Raw genomic sequence first — 23,380 nt, forward strand, 5'->3', positions numbered from 1 at the left:
CAGCTGTCTGGTCCATTGGTAGAACAAAAAACTAGGAATATGATGTATTTAGTAAGAAATTGTTTTTATTTTACAATACAGACAATTGACACATGGTAGAGAAACCCCAGCAGCCGACTGCAGCTCGACTGTCCCACGGACTGGGAGTCTGTCAGACTACTCCAGCAAGCCAGTGAGCCCAGAGACATGTACCCGACATTTGGCTAAACCTATTGTTATTGCTGATCAACAGATCACAAAAAGGTCATTGAGCAGCCAAAGGCTAAATTCAGCCAATCATTGGAAAGTTTACTGAGGCCAAAGGCCAGATTCAGCCAATCAGGGGGAGTTTACAGAGCTATGCCAAAGGCCAGATTCAACCAGTAGTTACAGATTTAATGAAGGCCAGAAGCAATATTACTCAATCATTGGAAAGTTTACAAAGGCCAGGTAACTGATTTAGCTGATCATGGGAAATTTTCTGAATTCAGCCAATCGGAGGTTAACAGCAACATGTAAAGCGCCACTTATTGTCAGACTGTGCTGCCCCCCAAACACTGTCAAGTCACGTAACTCAACATTAGAAGGCAGAAGAACTTGACCATTAATCACGTTAATGCAAGCCTGGGTATTTCACAACTAAAAGAAAAGAGTTAGATAAAATTGATTTTTTTTGGTCTTTTAAACAATTTCCAGATCCATGGCACTTGATAGTGGTAGAATTGTAAAAACAAACATGATTGAGATTACACCTGTTTCTAGTTTAAGATCAGAACCCAGTCTTGAGAATAGCCTTCCATTAACGCAGGGTGGAGTTACCTCCCTTTAACAGCAAGACGAATCTTGGAGCTGACTTTCAAAGATGGTAATGAGAAATGCATAATCAGCTAAACAAGTCAATGTTCCTTCAAACATAAACGTTATGAAAAAATAAAACTTTTCAGCTACGTCAACAGATACTATGCACTTGTGATTAAAGCAAAAATTATAATAATAAAAACAAATCATCCAATGGCATTTCACTGGCAGGACTTGTACCTACTTGGAGCCAAGAATTGTGTGGGTATCACAAGAGGAACCGAGCTCCTCTCTGTCTTGATGAAAGAAACATTTAAACATAAGATATGATTCACCATTTCACGCAAGTAATGTACATGATAAAATCAACAGTAAGAGTTAATGGTAACAATCTGATACAGGTAGCTGTTATGTTTTGGCATTGAAAGTGGTGTCAAAGTCGGACCAGCTGAGGACTAGTTTTCATGCTATCCTCATGCAATATCAAAATGCTCCTTCCATACAGCTGGTGTTTACCCTTTAACAAGGTATTGTAAACTTCTTGTATACGCAGCTGATATGAAACTTTCTAAAATTACATTTGCCAAAACATGAGTCAAAATTTTCGCAACTGTTCACACCACCTGAATCTGCCCATTTCATCAAATTGAAAAAAATAAAATCATTTAAAAAAAAAAAGACCTTGATAAATCTCTCGAATAAGGTACAGTTAGAGTTTCTGAAAAGATGGCATTTGAACTGTGTCTATCTAAACTGCTTGGTTATAATATTCCTTGTAGACAAATATTTCATCAACATCTAATTGGGCCACCCTATGAATGACAATGTTTTCTTTTACAAATGAAATTTCGCTTCATGTGATCGGGTGAGCAATCAGCCACAGATGTTGCGTCCAACACAAGATTGTCTGGTCTAATGTTAGAGATTGGAGATATAGGACAAACATAATTGGCCCTCGGTGAATTGTCCCATACATCGTAGCAGAGAGATAAGAGGGAACACGAATAGCACTCAATATTAATTGATTCTATTGTTGGCGGCCATGGCCGCACCAACGTCACGGATCTCATCACAGTCAGTTGCATAATGTAGACGGAGATGTAGATGTTTACAAAATGCCGCTGGCATCCTTGTACTGGCCATCACTGGCCAGTTGCCATGACGACAAGAATCGCTTGGCCAATCAGGTGCCAGTAACTATGGCGACAAAAACGCATGATAATAAGTGAAACACTAGTTTCCCTCTAGACGTGTGTGAACCTGGTATCTCCACGTAATTGTATATGTCAACTTCTTGGTCAAGATTATTTACATGCGTTTACACAAAAATTACTCCATACCATACATTTGGTGCGTTAAACAAACCACTTGTTGTGAAACAGAATTTGTACCAGATATGCACACAGTTATTTTCTTTTACTGAAACTTATTTCAAGGACAAGCTGTATAAACAAAGTCAATTTAAAACATTCTCAACAATTCTGAAGATTCAAGACCTTGAACATTTACATTTACTTGAACTTTTCCGGTCAGCAACGAGGCCGAGCAAAATATATCTGGTAAAACTGGTAAAACACCAAGAACAAAACAGTCCATCAGTTTCATTGTATGTTGGCTATTCTCGCAGTAATTCTTGATAAAATGTATGTAAAAGTCTCCGGTCAAGAAGATATAAAACATTAATCATCAAGCACAAAATTCATAGTAAATAAATAAATAATGTGTTTGTTGTGCTGTACTGTAACAACAGTATCCTTTACGCAGCGGCGGCGGCAGCGGCAACATCGACGGCTGTGGAAGGAAGGTAATACACAGCCAACAATAACAACAAATCTTCACAGCTTTTCGCATCAATATGGATATGTACATTGTGTGATGTCAATGGATAAAATGTACCCTAGCAGTCTGCACAAGAACTGTCGGAGAGGACAGAGCATAATAACCAGGGACACTTCCAACAGGCTTGCAAAACTAGTGTCATATCTCGTGTTCAAAATCAAACAAATCACATAATTTCGGAAATCAAATCAAATCAGAGATATATATCGTAGACACCAATGCCCTCCCTCTAGCTAACTTCTAATTAGTCCTCAGTACTTTGTTAAAAATATGGAGAAAATTAAAAGAAAATGATCAATCAAGAATAACAGTTGGATCTTGCTAACTGCCGTGATACAACTAGTGCACTTGATCCAGTTCGTACCACCGATGCACGAGAGGACACGGCGGTCAGTGCGGTCTACTTCAATCTAAAACACGCGTAAATACCCAGTGAAACAAGCATGGAATCTTCCAAGTACATATTTTTACAACTAATTTACAACTTAACAAAACATTAGGGCGGAGTAACACGATGATGGACCCTTCATTCCTCGATTTTGGCCTCACGCCAGCAGTGTTACAGACAGACGCGCATATGTACGTACGAACATACACGCGAACATGCACAGCGGCTCTGGATGACTGACCGACCAACTGATAGATAGATGGACGGACGGACACCCACAGGTAGCAAACGAAGTGCTCACAGAAGGTCAAGCGTAGTCATATACAGTACAAGTCATGTTCATACAAATACTTGTTTTGAAAAGAGTCAACATTATACACAAATATGCGACTCCAAATAACCAACTGACACCAAAGAAACAGTATGTTAGCAATCCACAGTCCGGTTGGACAAGAGTTCCTCATTCAGTCAGCTGATTGGACGATAGGTGCCGCCAGCAGTTGTCATAGAAACGGCTGCAGGTCATCCAAATATTACAATCAAACAAAATCTGCATATTGTGGTCTGGCCGCACATTGGCAGCAGACTGTTACAGCAAACACAGGAATCAGCCCATGTCAGTCACCGCAGATAGCTCGTCGCACGATGGCGGACGGTCGAGTCGTGGAGCCTGTGTTTGGCATATGTACGTACGCACTAGACAGTGATTGGTTGAATCCTCTTGCTGCTACAAGGTAAAGCTCCACTGGAACACTCGCATAACAAAATTTGCTCCACTCCGCAAACATGGTCGCCGACTCGTAGACGAAAACAACTGCACTGATTGGACAAAATAAAGATAGACAGTGTGGTTTTGTATAGTACAAACACAGTGTTGTTCCTCCTGGTGCAAGTGTCGCTCACTCGCTCGCTCGCCTCACTTCGCTGCTAGCCGTAACACCAACTTCCTGTGGTCAACCAGGACACTAAGTACCACAGTTGGCGAGGTCACGTGATCACTTGTGACACGGCTCGAGCGAGGCGCAAGAGCTAGAGAGAGAGAGAGAGATAGGGTGACATGATTGAGTCCCTTGAAAGATGCAGTAGACATCATCACATCATCATCATCACATCATCATATACGATGTCTCTTCACCACAATGTCAAGCTCGCCACCAGCTCCAGCTATGGGCCGGCAGCATCACAGAAGCTCGTACTGACGTAAGTGCATCCTCTGAATGATATCTCGGCAATCATTGAAAACTCGTTTGATGTTCTCGGTGTCGACCGCACAGGTGAAGTGGGGGTAGCAGTAGTGTCGGCCATCGCCGCTGGCCGTGCTGATCCGCTGAAAAAGACAAATTTCCCATGAGTTGAGGCAGCTAGCATGTGAGAACGGACCTGGTTCATGGACATATTGAATACAGGCGTAACATGTTAATTCTAAAACATTTATTCCAGTGTCAACGTGGTTCATGATCCAATCCTGGTCATGACAATGTTAGACCTACTACTGTCGAACATCTGTGTTAAACCGTGTGAGTCATGACAATGTTAGTGCTACGACTGTCGTAAGTGTATGCTAAACTACAGGAGTCATGACAATGTTAGTGCTACGACTGTCGTAAGTGTATGCTAAACTACGGGAGTCATGACAATGTTAGTGCTACGACTGTCGTAAGTGTATGCTAAACTACGGGAGTCATGACAATGTTAGTGCTACGACTGTCGTAAGTGTATGCTAAACTACGGGAGTCATGACAATGTTAGTGCTACGACTGTCGTAAGTGTATGCTAAACTACGGGAGTCATGACAATGTTAGTGCTACGACTGTCGTAAGTGTATGCTAAACTACAGGAGTCATGACAATGTTAGTGCTACGACTGTCGTAAGTGTATGCTAAACTACAGGAGTCATGACAATGTTAGTGCTACGACTGTCGTAAGTGTATTTTTAACTACAGGAGTCATGACAATGTTAGTGCTACGACTGTCGTAAGTGTATGCTAAACTACAGGAGTCATGACAATGTTAGTGCTACGACTGTGGAAGGTGTGTGCTAAACTACAGGAGTCATGACAATGTTAGTGCTACGACTGTCGTAAGTGTATGCTAAACTACAGGAGTCATGACAATGTTAGTGCTACGACTGTCGCAAGTGTATGCTAAACTACAGGAGTCATGACAATGTTAGTGCTACGACTGTCGTAAGTGTATGCTAAACTACGGGAGTCATGACAATGTTAGTGCTACGACTGTCGTATGTGTGTGCTAAACTACGGGAGTCATGACAATGTTAGTGCTACGACTGTCGTAAGTGTATGCTAAACTACGGGAGTCATGACAATGTTAGTGCTACGACTGTCGTAAGTGTATGCTAAACTACAGGAGTCATGACAATGTTAGTGCTACGACTGTCGTAAGTGTATGCTAAACTACGGGAGTCATGACAATGTTAGTGCTACGACTGTCGTATGTGTGTGCTAAACTACAGGAGTCATGACAATGTTAGTGCTACGACTGTCGTAAGTGTATGCTAAACTACGGGAGTTATGACAATGTTAGTGCTACGACTGTCGCAAGTGTATGCTAAACTACGGGAGTCATGACAATGTTAGTGCTACGACTGTCGTAAGTGTATGCTAAACTACAGGAGTCATGACAATGTTAGTGCTACGACTGTCGTAAGTGTATGCTAAACTACGGGAGTCATGACAATGTTAGTGCTACGACTGTCGTATGTGTGTGCTAAACTACAGGAGTCATGACAATGTTAGTGCTACGACTGTCGTAAGTGTATGCTAAACTACGGGAGTCATGACAATGTTAGTGCTACGACTGTCGCAAGTCTGGGTTAAACTATGAGGTTTACTGTACTTGAGACAGAACATGAAATATTGTTCTCGCTTACCAAGAATTCATCCCTGATGAAATATTTGGCCCGAACTACCTCCGGGTCGTCTGTAGACTCAAACACAGCTGGAACACAACAAACCACATTAATTGTTTATCGAGCAAATTACCCAGGTCAGCAATACATACATGGACCATCACAACACATATTTATACTTCTCCCAAAAAAGTAACACTCAGTTTTTTCATATGACTGTAGTTAATCTGTCATGTAAAATGAATTCCCTAAAAAGTAATGAATCTATCTATCTAGTGAGTATTGCAACACACAGACATCCAACTGTGGGTGTACTTCAACTTGTTTTGAGTAGTATAAACCTAGTTCTCGCTTGTTTCTATGGCCCTGACATGATTTACAACAATCAACATGTTCAGCACCCCATGACAATAGTTGTAGCTCATTAGAAAACCCTTGTTGATTTTGGCATTCTCAGCCTGAAATGTTCTGTAGTCCCCAAAACCTTGCTGCCACCTACATATGACGGCCCCGCACCTTGGGCCACATTCTTACCATCTGGTGGGGTCTGGTATCTGGAAAATTCAGTAAAGTAGTCCTCTATTTTTGATTTTCCAGCTCTCACTTTGTCTGCTAATAGGTCCTGCTTGTTTAAGAATAAAATTACAGATATTGTTCTGAGCCACCTGAAACACAAAAGAGAAAGATCATGTTAGAGTGATGAGAGTGATAACAGTAAGCGAGTGAGTGAGTGAGTTTGGTGCTGCTTTGAACAATATTACAGTTGTATCACAGCATGTCAACTAATAAGCCTTAAGGGACATATGTCATAGATACCACTTTGGTGAAACCCATGAGTATGGTGCTGACAAACCAAGGATCGTGTTCAGGACGATTCTGGAATTTGAACCTATGGTCATAGGATCCAGGCATGCCTAAGGGATGCAACTCTGCATGAACTCTGAGACGACAGGACCATCCATGCCCAGTGAGTGATAAGAAAGTGCAAATATACACACTGAGGAACACTGAATAATACGTACATACGCCCAAAACACAAGTGTAAAAAATGTGTGCTGACACCCAGGGTAAGTTCAAATGTGCCTCTGTACACCCAGGAGAGAATGTGTACCCGATATGTGAGGTTGATGTAAAAACCCACTAGTACCCATAGGCAGCTTGGGTTGTGTACTCCCCAGGGAGTTGAGGATTATAACTTGAAATCATATGGATCCACTGGTCGGGGAACAAATAAACCACATTTGAGCAGATACTAGTATCTGGGTAAGTGTTGTATATACATGTATAACAGAATGTGAGGCCATGAAGCAATGTAAACTAATGAGAGATCCTCTTGGAGGTGACCCGCTAATATTATTTCTGAGATCCAGAAATTCCAGCTTAAAGGTCAGCTAATCTTGTTTTACACTGCTTTTTGCAATATTCCAGGAATATCACAGAGGGGTCACTAGAAATGGGGTTCACACATTGTACCCATGTGGGGAATCAAACCCAGGTCTTCGGCTCGGTGAGTGAATACTTAAACCTCTAGGCTATCCTGAGTTCCAGTTGAAGGAGATAATATGACTTCACTGTACAAAGAACAGGATTCACTATTTCAAGACAGATTTTTTGATAAATGAGGTGCAGTAAACAAGTAATACTTTCATTCCTTGTTTACCCCAGCGCTCAGCAATATTCCAGCTATATGATGGAGGCCTGTGTTAAGTCTTAAGACTACAAAAACCAGTGATGGAGGAAACACATCAACCAAGACACAGAGTCTGACAATTCGATTCAATCTGTCGTTTCGTATGACAAGAATAGGTAGCTGGGGACCTAATCTAACAGGGAATTCACCTGGGGAGACAAACATAGCTAGCTAGGGACCTATTCTAACCCAGAATCCCAACGGGGTGACGTGTATTGCAGCGACACATATATATCAGTCAGGTCATGTTGGCCACCTTCAAAAAGAACATCACGTTTTACATCTTTACCTGTTATTCCAGATACTCCTAAAAAGTTCTAAGGATTCTCTGAGTCTATTTTGGCTGGGATCCTCTCGCAGGACCAGATTGTAGCCACTGCAGGCTGTGACGAAGATGATGGCCGTCACATCATTAAAGCACTGGATCCACTTCCTACGCTCGTCTCTCTGACCCCCTACATCAAACATGCTGCAATCAAAACCATCAGCATCAGAAACAGCACCTGACAGTTCAATATCCAAAGATATACGCACATATACACACAGTATCATATAATCCAAATTATATTTTTTTAATACTTGATACAAAAGTTGAAAAAGTTGTTATTTTGATGACTATACAAATACATGTAGTTTTACTTTTCCAATCTTTCAATATTTGAAACAAATTCTGCACCAGTTGCTCTAGGTACAACTGATTCAAATTGACTTATTTTGGTTATACTTCATACATTCATAAGAAAAAGGTTCAGAGTTCAATCTGATAACATAATTCTTAAATAAGATAGCTTCTCAGTTACCATGGTTACAGATAAAAATAACTCAATAAACCAGTTCTATCAAAAACGTAAAGGAAGGCCATACTTACTGAAAATTTACTTTATCAACTGTAAACTTAGTTTCAAATATTCCTGATGTTAGTACCCGACACCGCAATATATCCTGAAATGAATGAACATCAAAATTAGCACAGCACAATCAGACATAACAAACCAAGGGGAATACATGGATATGATCTATCTGTGAACACGACAATGATAAACAGAGCATAAACTCCTATTCATAGTTACATCAGAAAAGCTAACAAGGAAAATATGAAAATATTTTTTCAACAAGGATAATCAATTCCTTGGTCTGACATTAAGCTTGTTTACCAGTGAATGATGATACATTGAAGCATATCGTTATGAATAAATAATAGAGATTGGACAGGTATGGGTTCTGGGATTGGGGGGTACTGAGTAGGACCTGGGTACCCACAGGACTACCCGTGGTTAGTCACAGGATTTTTTGTGCATTTCCCATCTCCCGAGACCTACAGCGGGTACCCAGGTAGAGTCGGGTAATAGGGTTTGGGTAACTGGGTAGTAAATTTTGACTTGTCCCAAACCATTTATATAACATCCCAGTGCATAAAGGCTTCAACCAAAGGAATATTTCGATACAGGTTGAATGGAAGGTTTATCCACGATACCTAGCATCCCATAATACCTGTGTGATGTTTCATTGTTTATTACCATCAGCAATATAAATAAAGGTGAGGTGAAATAGTGTTTACCGTAGCACTCGAGATTTTTGTACTTATATAGCGTTATATATGTGAGTATGTGTGTGTGGCTGCTTGTACTAGTCCAGACTAATGCCAATTTTATAGTGCTAGCTCACTGAGATACCATGCCTTGGTTTAACATGAATATCCTATTCAGACACAGTATACTGACTCTGAATGGACCAGTCCTTCTTTTAGCCCCTCAATGCCGAGCTGCAGGCAGGGATCTTTTAATGTCTCTTGGTACGACGCAGCCGGGGCTTAAACCCACGGCCTTCCGCTCTCCGTGCAGGCGCTCTACCACTAGACCACAGAGGTAACTATATAGATAAGGGATTACACTGTCCTTGTAGCATAGAATCTGTCTCCTTTAGTCGTGTGTCGTGTCAACACTGGGTGAATGTCTACATGTCCAAACAAGAGCAATAGTCCAGTGTTGGACAAAATGGCCCTCATTCTGCCAGGTAACCATACAATCCCCACTTCAGTTGCGACAAGTACTGATGATACATACAGCCCTGGAGTTGGGACGTGACGTTGGTTTGTTTGTTTGTTGTTTTTCGCCGCACTCAGCTATATTCCAGCTATATGACAGCGGTCTGTAAATAATCGAGTCTGGACCAGAGAATCCAGTGATTGATATCATGAGCATAGATCCACACAATTGGGATCGATGACATGGTTCAACCAAGTCAGCGAGACTGACCACCCGATCCCGTTTGTTGCTTCCTACGACAAGCATAGTCGCCGCCTTTTATGGCATGCATGGGTTGCTGAAGACCTATTCTGCACCGGATCTTCACGGGTCCCTCTCCTGGTTTGTGAGCATGTTACAACCCTGGGGGTTGGAACGTGTCCTCACCCATGTGTGAGGATGTAACAGCACTGGGGTGGGGGACATGTCCTCTCCCTGTGTGTGAGGATGTTACAGCCCTGGGGTAGGGACATGTTCTTTCCCCCTTGTGTGAGGATGTTACAGCCCTGGGGTTGAGGACGTGTCCTCCCCCATGTGTGAGGATGTTACAGCCCTTGGGTAGGGACATGTTTTTCCCCCCATGTGTAAGGATGTTACAGCCCTAGGGTAGCTACGTGTCCTCCCCCATGTGTGAGCATGTTACAGCCCTGGGGTAGGGGACATGTCCTCTCCCTGTGTGTGAGCATGTTACAGCCCTGGGGTTGGGGACGTGTCCTCCCCCATGTGTGAGGATGTTACAGCCCTGGGGTTGGGGACGTGTCCTCCCCCATGTGTGAGGATGTTTACGCCCCTGGGGTAGGGACATGTCCTCTCCCTGTGTGTGAGCATGTTACAGCCCTGGGGTAGGGGACATGTCCTCTCCCTGTGTGTAAGCATGTTACAGCCCTGAGGTAGGGACATGTCCTCTCCCTGTGTGTGAGCATGTTACAGCCCTGGGGTAGGGGACATGTCCTCTCCCTGTGTGTGAGCATGTTACAGCCCTGGGGTAGGGACATGTCCTCTCCCTGTGTGTGAGCATGTTACAGCCCTGGGGTAGGGACATGTCCTCTCCCTGTGTGTGAGCATGTTACAGCCCTGGGGTAGGGACATGTCCTCTCCCTGTGTGTGAGCATGTTACAGCCCTGGGGTAGGGACATGTCCTCTCCCCCCTGTGTGAGGATGTTACCTGGATAAGGTATGTCCTCTCCGTGAATATGAGCCAGTTATTAAAGCAGGTGGCAAGCGATCATCAACACTTCTACTATGCTGCAGTTAGTACCTGTTCCAATATTCAGCGTGTCTTTATTAGCATGCCCAATATTGCCTGCCCAATTATCACCCGCCTTGGTCTCAGCGGATACATTTGATATGACTATTTGGGAACATCATCATAACCAGCTATGATTTAGAAGCAAACAAAGTCATCACATATTATCAATAGTGCAGCAATATTACCAAGGCAGACAAGTTTTGTAATCCCCAAATAGGTAATCTCATTTACCCACTGCGCTTCCCCCGATGCCCCACTGTGACAAAACCAGCTGTCTCCATACATTTCCTTATTTCAACAGGTTACATGTTCCACATAGGCTCCCAGGCTGTTACTTTGACCAAGTTACCCAAACTACAGCTACAAGTGTTTATATACATCAGTGGGGGATGTAGTTCATGCTAGTCATCAATACTGCAGCTACAAGTGTTTATATACATCAGTGGGGGATGTAGTTCATGCTAGTCATCAATACTACAGCTACAAGTGTTTATATACATCAGTGGGGGATGTAGTTCATGATAGTCATCAATACTACAGCTACATGTATCTATATGCATCAGTGGGGTATGTAGTTCATGCTAGTCATCAATACTACAGCTACAAGTATTTATATGCATCAGTGGGGGAGGGATGTTATTTCACGCTAGTTATCAATACTGCAGCTACAAGTATTAATATGCATCAGTGGGGGGGATGTATTTAATGCAGGTCATCAATAGTGCAGCTACAAGTATTATTATGCATCAGTGGGGGAATGTATTTCATGCTTGTCATCAATACTGCAGCTACAAGTATTAATATGCATCGGAGGGGGAGGGATGTTATTTCACGCTAGTTATCAATACTGCAGCTACAAGTATTAATATGCATCAGTGGGGGGATGTATTTAATGCAGGTCATCAATACTGCAGCTACAAGTATTAATATACATCAGTGGGGGGGATGTATTTCATGATAGTCATCAATACTGCAGCTACAAGTATTTATATGCATCAGTGGGGGGATGTATTTCACGCTAGTCATCAATACTGCAGCTACAAGTATTATTATGCATCAGTGGGGGGAGGGATGTTATTTCACGCTAGTTATCAATACTGCAGCTACAAGTATTAATATGCATCAGTGGGGGGATGTATTTAATGCAGGTCATCAATAGTGCAGCTACAAGTATTATTATGCATCAGTGGGGGAATGTATTTCATGCTAGTCATCAATACTGCAGCTACAAGTATTAATATGCATCGGAGGGGGAGGGATGTTATTTAATGCTAGTCATCAATACTGCAGCTACAAGTATTAATATACATCAGTGGGGGGGATGTATTTCATGATAGTCATCAATACTGCAGCTACAAGTATTATTATGCATCAGTGGAGGGATGTATTTCATGAAGTCATCAATACTGCAGCTACAAGTATTTATATGCATCAGTGGAGGGAGGGATGTATTTCATGCTAGTCATCAATACTGCAGCTACAAGTATTTATATGCATCATTTGGGGGATGTATTTCACGCTAGTCATCAATACTGCAGCTACAAGTGTTTATATGCATCAGTGGAGGGATGTATTTCACACTAGTCATCAATACTGCAACTACAAGTATTTATATGCATCATTTGGGGGATGTATTTTACACTAGTCATCAATACTGCAGCTACAAGTATTTATATGCATCATTTGGGGGATGTATTTTACACTAGTCATCAATACTGCAGCTACAAGTATTTATATGCATCAGTGGAGGGATGTATTTCACACTAGTCATCAATACTGCAGCTACAAGTGTTTATATGCATCAGTGTGGGGAGGGATGTTATTTCATGCTAGTCATCAATACTGCAGCTACAAGTATTTATATGCATCAGTGGGGGGATGTATTTCATGCTAGTCATCAATACTACAGCTACAAGTGTTTATATGCATCAGTAGTGGGATGTATTTCATGCTAGTCATCAATACTGCAGCTACAAGTGTTTATATGCATCAGTAGTGGGATGTATTTCATGCTAGTCATCAATACTGCAGCTACAAGTATAAATATGCATCAGTTGGGGGATGTATTTCATGCTAGTCATCAATACTGCAGCTACAAGTATTAATATACATCAGTGGGGGATGTATTTCATGCTAGTCATCAATACTGCAGCAACAAGTGTTAATATGCATCAGTGGGGGGAAGTATTTCATGCTAGTCATCAATACTGCAGCTACAAGTATTAATATACATCAGTGGGGGATGTATTTCATGCTAGTCATCAATACTGCAGCTACAAGTATTAATATACATCAGTGGGGGATGTATTTCATGCTAGTCATCAATACTGCAGCAACAAGTATTAATATGCATCAGTGGGGGGATGTATTTCATGCTAGTCATCAATACTGCAGCTACAAGTGTTTATATGCATCAGTGGATGGATGTATTTAATGCTAGTCATCAATACTGCAGCTACAAGTATTATTATGCATCAGTGGGGGAATGTAGTTCATGCTAGTCATCAATACTGCAGCTACAAGTATTAATATGCATCAGTGGGGGGGGGGGGGGGGGAGGGATGTATTTCATGCTAGTCATCAATACTGCAGCTACAAGTATTTATATGCATCAATGGGGGATTTCAATGTGTTCCCCTCCCATCTCTAGCAGTGTATCATCAATGTGTTCCGTTTCTGTCTCTAGCAGTGCATCATCAATGTGTTCCGTTTCTGTCTCTAGCAAGCATCAATGTGTTCCCCTCCCATCTCTAGCAATGCACCATCAATGTGTTCCCCTCCCATCTCTAGCAATGCATCATCAATGTGTTCCGTTTCTGTCTCTAGCAAGCATCAATGTGTTCCCCTCCCATCTCTAGCAATGCTTCATCAATGTGTTCCCCTCCCATCTCTAGCAATGCATCATCAATGTGTTCCCCTCCCATCTCTAGCAATGCTTCATCAATGTGTTCCCCTCCCATCTCTAGCAATGCACCATCAATGTGTTCCCCTCCCATCTCTAGCAATGCATCATCAATGTGTTCCCCTCCCATCTCTAGCAATGCACTATCAATGTGTTCCCCTCCCATCTCTAGCAATGCATCATCAATGTGTTCCCCTCCCATCTCTAGCAATGCATCATCAATGTGTTCCCCTCCCATCTCTAGCAATGCTTCATCAATGTGTTCCCCTCCCATCTCTAGCAATGCACCATCAATGTGTTCCCCTTCCATCTCTAGCAATGCATCATCAATGTGTTCCCCTCCCATCTCTAGCAATGCACTATCAATGTGTTCCCCTCCCATCTCTAGCAATGCACTATCAATGTGTTCCCCTCCCATCTCTAGCAATGCACTATCAATGTGTTCCCCTCCCATCTCTAGCAATGCATCATCAATGAAGTACCCTTCCAGTCCCTATCAATTCAATTCGCCTTGCCAGATTCCTACAGTGACTTATTTGTAATGTAGGCTTTGGAGAAAGTCAATACCAACAAATCAATCAATGTTCTCGTGTGTTGTCCTACCTCAAACAGAGCACACATTATATGGACCTCATATACCTTTTGCCAGATATATCTAAAAATCAACTTGAAATCTCTCTTTGTGTGCGCTCACTACAACTCAACCACAGTGGAGGAATGGAGTTGTTTGTGTGCTCTCACTACAACTCAGCCACACTGGAGGAATGGAGTGGGTGAGTGTGTGAGTATGGTTTTATGCCGCTTTTAGCAATATTCCATCTATATCATGGCAGGGAACATCGAAAATTGGCTTCTCACATTGTACCCATGTTGGGAATCGAACCTGGGTGTTCGGCGTGACGAACAATTTAACCACCGCCCCCGACCACAGTGGAGGAATGGAGTCGATGATGTTTTCACTCACAATTGTACCCGGGTCAGGCCCAAGTCTCAATCCAACCCTGGTCCCAAGAATAACCTGCCCACACTAAGCTACTGTGCATGTCCTTCGCTCCACCAGCGGCCAATGCCCTGCTAATCTGGCATAACAGTTCATGGCATAATGCCACATGTACACATCTCATTGTGATCAAACAAGCAGTTTTAACAGCATTGACATGACCGCCTAGTTATTCCAAATAGCTAACTCACATTTGATTTAGATCTATTATTTTCCAAGGAACTCTAATTCAGTGAATGACATGAGCATATGTACAACCCAGATTACCCAATGTCCCAATTACAGTCATGCATAATGGCTGGGAACAAAGGCCACACTTATAAGCTGAGAAACATCCAGCAGCAATAGATCTGCCAAGTCCTGCACTCAACAGTGTTTTAAATAAAGAGTGGTCTATGGATCCTTGACATTTCTATGGTAGTGTATCTAGAGAGCCCTTCATTATTATTTACTAACATTACAGTATGACTGGTCTGTCTTACAGACCCTGATACAAATATATCAAATACAGCCCATGCAAGTCTATAATGTTTGGCAAGTCTACTAGATTTCTGCAGTATCTGAAAATGAAGAGGGTCTCTGGGCTCCTTTTTATTAATTTTTTAGAGATAATTTAACAGCTGTTTTTTTTCTGTACAATATGTTCATTTCAGAGACTAGATGTTAGTCTACGGTATGACAAACCCTTTCATTTTTAAGGCTGATCTAAAAAACTGTTCACAGAACATTATTATTAATCCACTGTCCTATCAGGATGTCTAGAACTAAACCATATATCACTAATCTGCAGTTTCTCAAGACTACAGAAGGGATGAATAGCAGTATGCAAAAACATTATAAATATCAATACCATTGACAAAGAATATTTCCATAAGCGAACCCACTACAAGGTGTCATCCCCTCGATAATGTTTCCCACATGCTTGTTACTTGATCTCACCCTTCAGTATCAGAATGTTAACTATTTTGCATGTTTGCATCTATTTCCGGCTAATGACATAATCAGCCCCACTAGGTAAGCCGGTATGCAGCTACAAGAGTGGGCAGACCCAATCAATATCTCTGGTATTCTTCCATGTCAAACATGTGATGTAGGTTTCAATTCTGAAGGCAATCTTGCACACTAGTTAACAATATCCCCCTGCAGGAATGCCGATTTTCCATGATTCCTAATTCAACAGGTCCTTCCATTTTGTAGACAAGGGGTAACAAGTTGGAGCCACTTACCTGCTCGGTTGGCGTGTAATCCGGCAATTTCACTATGTGCACACGATCTAAAAAACTGTAATGAGAAAACAAAATCAGCAAGATCGTTCATTTCTTAACAAGACGACAATGAAATAGACATGGTGATAAACACAGCAAGTTTATGTGTAATCCATGTAGAACCAGGGCTAAGCACAACATCACCTATTCCTTTGTTGGTATGAGTCATTGCAGCCTTGGTTATGGGATTACTTACTTTTTTCCACTTTATGTTGAATCAATCAGGTCATTAAAAGCTTTAAGCAGTAAACCATAGAAGATGGGGATCCTGTGAGCTAGTTTTAAGGGAGGTAGTATTGATTGGCAACTCAAATTCAAAGGAAAAACTCTTCAAAATGTCACAAGATACCATATATGTATTGCAACCACAGAATTACACAATATATTCAATGCTTTATGAGCTTGCCTTTCTGATCAAACAGAATAAACATTAAAAAGTAAATCAAATCAATTGGCCCCAGAAACTATCCAAGGTCAACTATTTCTGTTTAACACATTGTACTTCAGCCTAAGTAAAAGTCTGTTTATCAAAGTACATTTTCAGATGTTCAAGATAAAATATATACCAAAGACACAGCTTTAAATATTTCATACACAATGACACAGATATTATAAAAACCTTAAAAATCTTAAATTTGACAGACCATTCTACATATTTGGTCAAATGTTGTTTGGATGATATCACTATACAGTTCATTGTCATTTTCCCAATTCAACAAATACCCACATGAACATTTTTAATAAATACTCATATGACAATTTTTTTTGAATAACATGAACATTTTTAACAAATACCCACATGAAATATATTTTGTTTACACATCTACTTATGCTGTGAATTATATGGCACATATTACAGTTGGAATCCTGACAAACACAAATGTGACAAGTCTGTTTTGAAAAATTTACAAACTATATTCCACAAAATGATTAAAAACTGATTCCTCTGACAATCACTCAAACCTGTACAGCAACATCAACCAACACTTGCTTCCTCAATTACCAACAGAAATGAGACCTTTGTACATGCTGTTTTCCTCATACTAGTTCTAATCACATCAGCAGAAAGCAGAATCAAGTCAAAACAGGTTTCATGTTGATGAAAACATTATCATCATTGATATTGTATTTAACATACATAGCCTATACATATTCCACAATTACATACAATGTATATGTTTGAATAGGCATAAATACATTCATAGGCCAAGGCCAAGACATATTTCTTGCTTGCCCATATTTCTCACATTCTTTCTCAAACGCAACATCCCAGTCTGATGTTTCATCCATAGGTCAAACAAGCAAGAATTTAGTACATGCTGAATTATTTCAACAAACAGAGCAAATTTCCACATGAGCTCCACGTTACGTCAAGTTAAAGCCACCTGTACTACCTTCCTACAAACAGAATACCTCTGGTGTGACAAGCCTAAACTGGGTACAGAGGCCTGAAGACAGGTTAACATATAATCCCTCTAGGTAACAATTTAATAAATAACGACACTTGGTCTGGCTGTTATGAATGTAGGTTGTCCCTGTGCAGAGACATGCTAAGACACCAAGAATAATATACGCTACTAACAGTAGGCAGAGTGATGCGAGGAACTGTCGTGACGTAACAACAGCGATGAGTGTGTTGTCTGCGCAGAGATAAAATTCACCAAAAATAGACTTCCTCGAACGCTGAGTGCTGTAAATGCTATAATAATTGTTGATCTGAATCTGGTGTAGTCTAACTTCAGTAAAATGCTAGATTTTCCTTCTGTCTGGGAAAGTGACAAACGTTCTTGAAATTAAAAGAACAATGAGTTTGGTAAAGAGAAATTCATATTTGCAATATACAGTATATGAAATGAAAACACTGGATATCTAAATTTTTTGACACAACTCACATATATTATTTTCCATTTTATACCCATGGATTCTTCTCAAGATCACTACACAAATATTCAATCCATTAAGCCAATATGATCCATTAGGCCAATAAGATTTAATCAATATTAATCCAAATCATGATGTGTAACATAACCAGTGTGAACAATATTCAGAGGTTTCATACAACTGGTGAAAAAAGAATGCACTACCATGACAAAGTTCCAAAACTATGACAGTCTGATGCAACAAGAAAAGTTGAGTGAGTGAGTATGGTTTTACGCCGCTTATAACAATATTCCAGCAATATCACGGCGGGGGACACCAGAAATGGGCTTCACACATTGTACCCATGTCAGGAATCGAACCCTGGTCTTCGGTGTGACGAGCTAACACTTTTACCACTAGGCTACCACATCGCCCCGCAACAAGAAGCACATAGCAAACTGCTTGCTTCATTCTTCAGCTTCTGTGAACCACACAATCTTCACAAGAATGAATGTATTTATTGTTTTCATAATAACCAAATCCTGATGCTGGAATGCCAATACTTCAAGTTGTGAGCTCATGACTATGTTCTACTGCAATGTACCTGCAGGTAAACAACAAAGGCGCTGTTAACTCAAGAAAGTTTGTGATATAATACATTTAGGAAAGGGACAATCCTGGCTGTCACGGCAACCCCCGACTAAGATGGCACATGCACATACACACGCACATGCACACACACTGTCATCATGGCCACCAAGGTCATGTCGATGAGAAACTAAAATGACTTCACAATGTTTGACTTTTATATTAGTCTGACCTTGGTTCGATACTACCAGATGTTTGGTTTACATACGGCCTGAGACATAATTATTTTTCATTCAGTGCATTCTTGATAGAGATGCAAGCTACGAAGAAATTTGTATTTAAATCAGGATAGAGCATGATTTTGGCATTTTTATAAATGAAATTAGTTTCATTACCCTCATCATCAACAGGCATTTGAAAAAATAATTGAATTCCAAAAATATTACCATTTGACTTATTTCTTCTTCAGTTTGTCCTGTATTATCTTTACCCTTTCTTGCCTCGAGATTCTTGCGTTAATGTCACAAAAAATCCATTAAACAAGACATGAAGAAAGGTGTCTCCTAGATTATAAATTATTTATATAGAAACAGACACTAGCAAAAGAGTGAGAGACAAAGATAAGGAACAGAGTGAGAGATAGTGAGAGATAAGGTAGAAGAGAGGCTGAACCAGTCTGAATGTCCCAGTTCTATCGAACACATTACCACCAAAACAATGGAGAGGCGGGACTTCATAATGACATTGTGGATTTATTTCAGGATGGAGGTTACGACCTTTAACTCCAGGACAGCTATTTATAGTAACAGTGAGTCATGCGGCATCTATTTATATAGGCTAATGGTTTACGGGTTAATGAGGTAAACCTGGCTATGCAACTGTTTGTGAAGCAGCCACTCCACACAATCTCGGGGCATGAAGAGCTCATGATGTCACGGTGGATAGGACAGTAGCTGAACCATTATGCAGAGAATTGGGATGATTCTTAAAACTCATTCGACACACAGACAGAGCACAAAAACAAACAACACTGACTTTAATTGGAATAAGATCATTCCTTGATAGACAGCATTTATTGTAAAGCTAACCAACTACTGCAGGATCTGCAGAAAAATTACCAGCATAATCCCAGCTGAAACTAGAATTTGGCAACAGAAGTAAATATAGAATATTACAACTGGATAGCACCTTGATTAGCGCCAAGTGTATTTTCCCAACATATTTTCACGTCTTGGCCAAATCCTCCCCCACACTGTCTACTGAGTAACTGTTTTTCTTCTCCACTGCATGGTTGGCTGGAAATACCCCTCAAATTTCAGATTTTCCGCATGTCAGGAAAGAAATGGAGACAACACAGACAACCTCAACTCTCTCCCCGTCTTGAATCTGCTTGCACTCTCACTACAGACGATCTGCTAGGAATATTGTGAGCTTGGCGAGTCTGCAGATGCAATTCACGCACGGTACTATTTCCAAATTGCAACAACATTCATTGTAGCTAATCTGGCAGTAGGCTGGAGCAGAGATATGTTGATTATGTGCTCACAGAGCGGATTAACATACAATTTGCCTGCTGTACCTCATGTACTGCCTCACCCCTGCTGCAACTCTCCTGGGGTGAGACGCTGCCATTTCCGTTCCAGCTAATGTTGGCCTCTTTCTTCTTGACTGGCATCATGTGCATTTCTAACACTTACAGGTCCTCCTTACCAACCTCGAAGCACATGCAGCAGTAGCATCTGCTTTCATCCTGCATTACTGATCAGCCTACACAAATGATGCAACACCTACTATCATGCTGCATCAGCTACTATCATGCTGCATTGGCTACTATCATGCTGCATCGTCTACTATCAGGCTGCATTGGCTACTATCATGCTGCATCGTCTACTATCAGGCTGCATTGGCTACTATCATGCTGCATCGTCTACTATCATGCTGCATGGCTACTATCATGCTGCATTGTCTACTATCATGCTGCATCATCTACTATCATGCTGCCTCGTCTACTATCATGCTGCCTCGTCTACTATCATGCTGCATTGGCTACTATCATGCTGCATCAGCTATTATCATGCTGCATCATCTACTATCATGCTGCATTGGCTACTATCATACTGCATCGTCTACTATCATGCTGCATTGGCTACTATCATGCTGCATCGTCTACTATCAGGCTGCATTGTCTACTATCACAAACCATCATTGCTGCAGCACTGTACAACTTTCAAGTTTCATCACAATCATCCTTCATAACTATCACCCTGCATCACCCACTATCAACCCTCAACGCCCTGCATCACCTACTATCAACCCACAACACCCACTATCAACCCACAACACCCACTATCAACCCACAACACCCAATATCAACCCACAACACCCTGCATCACCCACTATCAACCCACAACACCCTGCATCACCCACTATCAACCCACAACACCCTGCATCACCTACTATCAACCCACAACACCCTGCATCACCTACTATCAACCCACAACACCCTGCATCACCTACTACCAACCCACAACACCCTGCATCACCTACTACCAACCCACAACACCCTGCATCACCTGCTACCAACCCACAACACCCTGCATCACCTGCTATCAACCCACAACACCCTGCATCACCTGCTACCAACCCACAACACCCTGCATCATCTACTATCAACCCACAACACCCTGCATCACCTACTATCAACCCACAACACCCTGCATCACCCACTATCAACCCACAACACCCTGCATCACCCACTATCAACCCACAACACCCTGCATCACCTGCTATCAACCCACAACACCCTGCATCACCTACTATCAACCCACAACACCCTGCATCACCTACTACCAACCCACAACACCCTGCATCACCTGCTATCAACCCACAACACCCTGCATCACCTACTACCAACCCACAACACCCTGCATCACCTACTACCAACCCACAACACCCTGCATCACCTACTATCAACCCACAACACCCTGCATCATCTACTATCAACCCACAACACCCTGCATCACCTACTACCAACCCACAACACCCTGCATCATCTACTATCAACCCACAACACCCTGCATCACCTACTATCAACCCACAACACCCTGCATCACCTACTATCAACCTTTATCACCCTGCATCACCTACTATCAACCCACAACACCCTGCATCACCCACTATCAACCCACAACACCCTGCATCACCTACTATCAACCCACAACACCCTGCATCACCTACTATCAACCCACAACACCCTGCATCATCTACTATCAACCCACAACACCCTGCATCACCTACTACCAACCCACAACACCCTGCATCATCTACTATCAACCCACAACACCCTGCATCACCTACTATCAACCCACAACACCCTGCATCACCTACTATCAACCCACAACACCCTGCATCACCTACTACCAACCCACAACACCCTGCATCACCTACTACCAACCCACAACACCCTGCATCACCTACTATCAACCCACAACACCCTGCATCACCTACTATCAACCTTTATCACCCTGCATCACCTACTATCAACCCACAACACCCTGCATCACCTACTATCAACCTTTATCACCCTGCATCACCCACTATCAACCCACAACACCCTGCATCACCTACTATCAACCTTTATCACCCTGCATCACCTACTATCAACCCACAACACCCTGCATCACCTACTATCAACCCACAACACCCTGCATCACCTGCTATCAACCCACAACACCCTGCATCACCTACTACCAACCCACAACACCCTGCATCACCTACTACCAACCCACAACACCCTGCATCACCTACTATCAACCCACAACACCCTGCATCACCTACTATCAACCCACAACACCCTGCATCACCTGCTATTCCATCAACCCATTGGGATTTATGGTAAGAACTGGTCCCTGCAACCTATGCTGGCAGTAAGGGTGACTTAGTTGATTGGTGACTAAGTGACAATGTGTCTGAGTACCACATTGTACATAGTATCAATCAATGGACTCTGATATCATGTCCTGTCCACACTCAGTAGACACAGTGGGGTCCTGATCCTCCCCTGGGACCAATAATATTAATTTAGAATAATTCAAATTATTTTTGGCTGATTGTACAAACTATTGTCAACTTCTGTACAAAACCATTTTCTGATTATGAACTTGTCACAACTATAAGAAAGCATGTCAAGCAGACTAGACTTTACAGAAAGTATCAAGTTGGCATGTTGAAACAGCTGAACATTTTGCAGCAAAATGATAAGGTTGTAGACAATCCATATTTGTATACAAACATGGCTGATTAGGCTGTTACAGTTTAACATGGCGAATTAGCTATCAGGCAATCTGAACCAATCCCAAATCTATGTGATAGATCAACGAGCATACTTGTAAACCACAAATGCTACTTGTCGCAGTCTTTTACAAAGGACTCCTCGGCATTATCTCGACCAAGTAACAAACCGACAGAGCACATATTTCTCTGTTCCATATCGGGCAGATATGCAGTGACATCGTTATGGGAGACATGAACAATGTGGTTCACATATTTCACCCTTGTGGAAAACTTGATACTCCATATGTCAAGCAAACACTTGATGCTCCAGGACCCTTTAACCCCCACAGCACCATGACACTTCCTGATGGTGCTTGCAGGTGAGACACTGAACCTAAAGACTCACATAACTTTTCATCATTCATAGTGAGTGAGTGAATTGGGTTTATCGCTGCTTTTAACAGTATTCCAGTTATATTGCAGCATGTCAGCTTAATGTGGGAGGAAAGCCCGAAGTGATTCAGGTCTCAGACATTTACCACTTCGGTGAAACCCACGAGCACGGGTATGGTGCTGACAAACCCAGAAACATAATTGGGGCGAACCGGGATTTGAACCCACAATCATAGGTTTTTGGCGAGCCCAAGGGACGCAAAT

At 41.8% G+C, this 23,380-nt stretch overlaps 1 protein-coding gene across 1 annotated transcript in view; it reads right to left on the bottom strand.

Annotated features, from left to right (window-relative positions):
* Window positions 1-67: 67 nt before the first annotated feature.
* LOC139454138 (guanine nucleotide-binding protein G(s) subunit alpha) overlaps window positions 68-23,380 on the bottom strand; it is a 69,247-nt gene continuing 45,934 nt past the window's right edge. The window contains exons 6-11 of the mRNA XM_071235663.1: window positions 15,965-16,019; window positions 8,432-8,505; window positions 7,853-8,032; window positions 6,408-6,538; window positions 5,895-5,962; window positions 68-4,331 (exon numbers count right to left, since the gene is read on the bottom strand). Coding sequence (XP_071091764.1) covers window positions 4,185-4,331; window positions 5,895-5,962; window positions 6,408-6,538; window positions 7,853-8,032; window positions 8,432-8,505; window positions 15,965-16,019 — 655 coding nt within the window. The 3' untranslated portion in view covers window positions 68-4,184. The remainder of the gene's footprint in view (window positions 4,332-5,894; window positions 5,963-6,407; window positions 6,539-7,852; window positions 8,033-8,431; window positions 8,506-15,964; window positions 16,020-23,380) is intronic.

Source organism: Haliotis cracherodii, unplaced genomic scaffold (genome assembly GCF_022045235.1).
Source record: "Haliotis cracherodii isolate W230 unplaced genomic scaffold, xgHalCrac1.p SCAF_10, whole genome shotgun sequence".
Classification (NCBI taxonomy): domain Eukaryota; kingdom Metazoa; phylum Mollusca; class Gastropoda; order Lepetellida; family Haliotidae; genus Haliotis; species Haliotis cracherodii.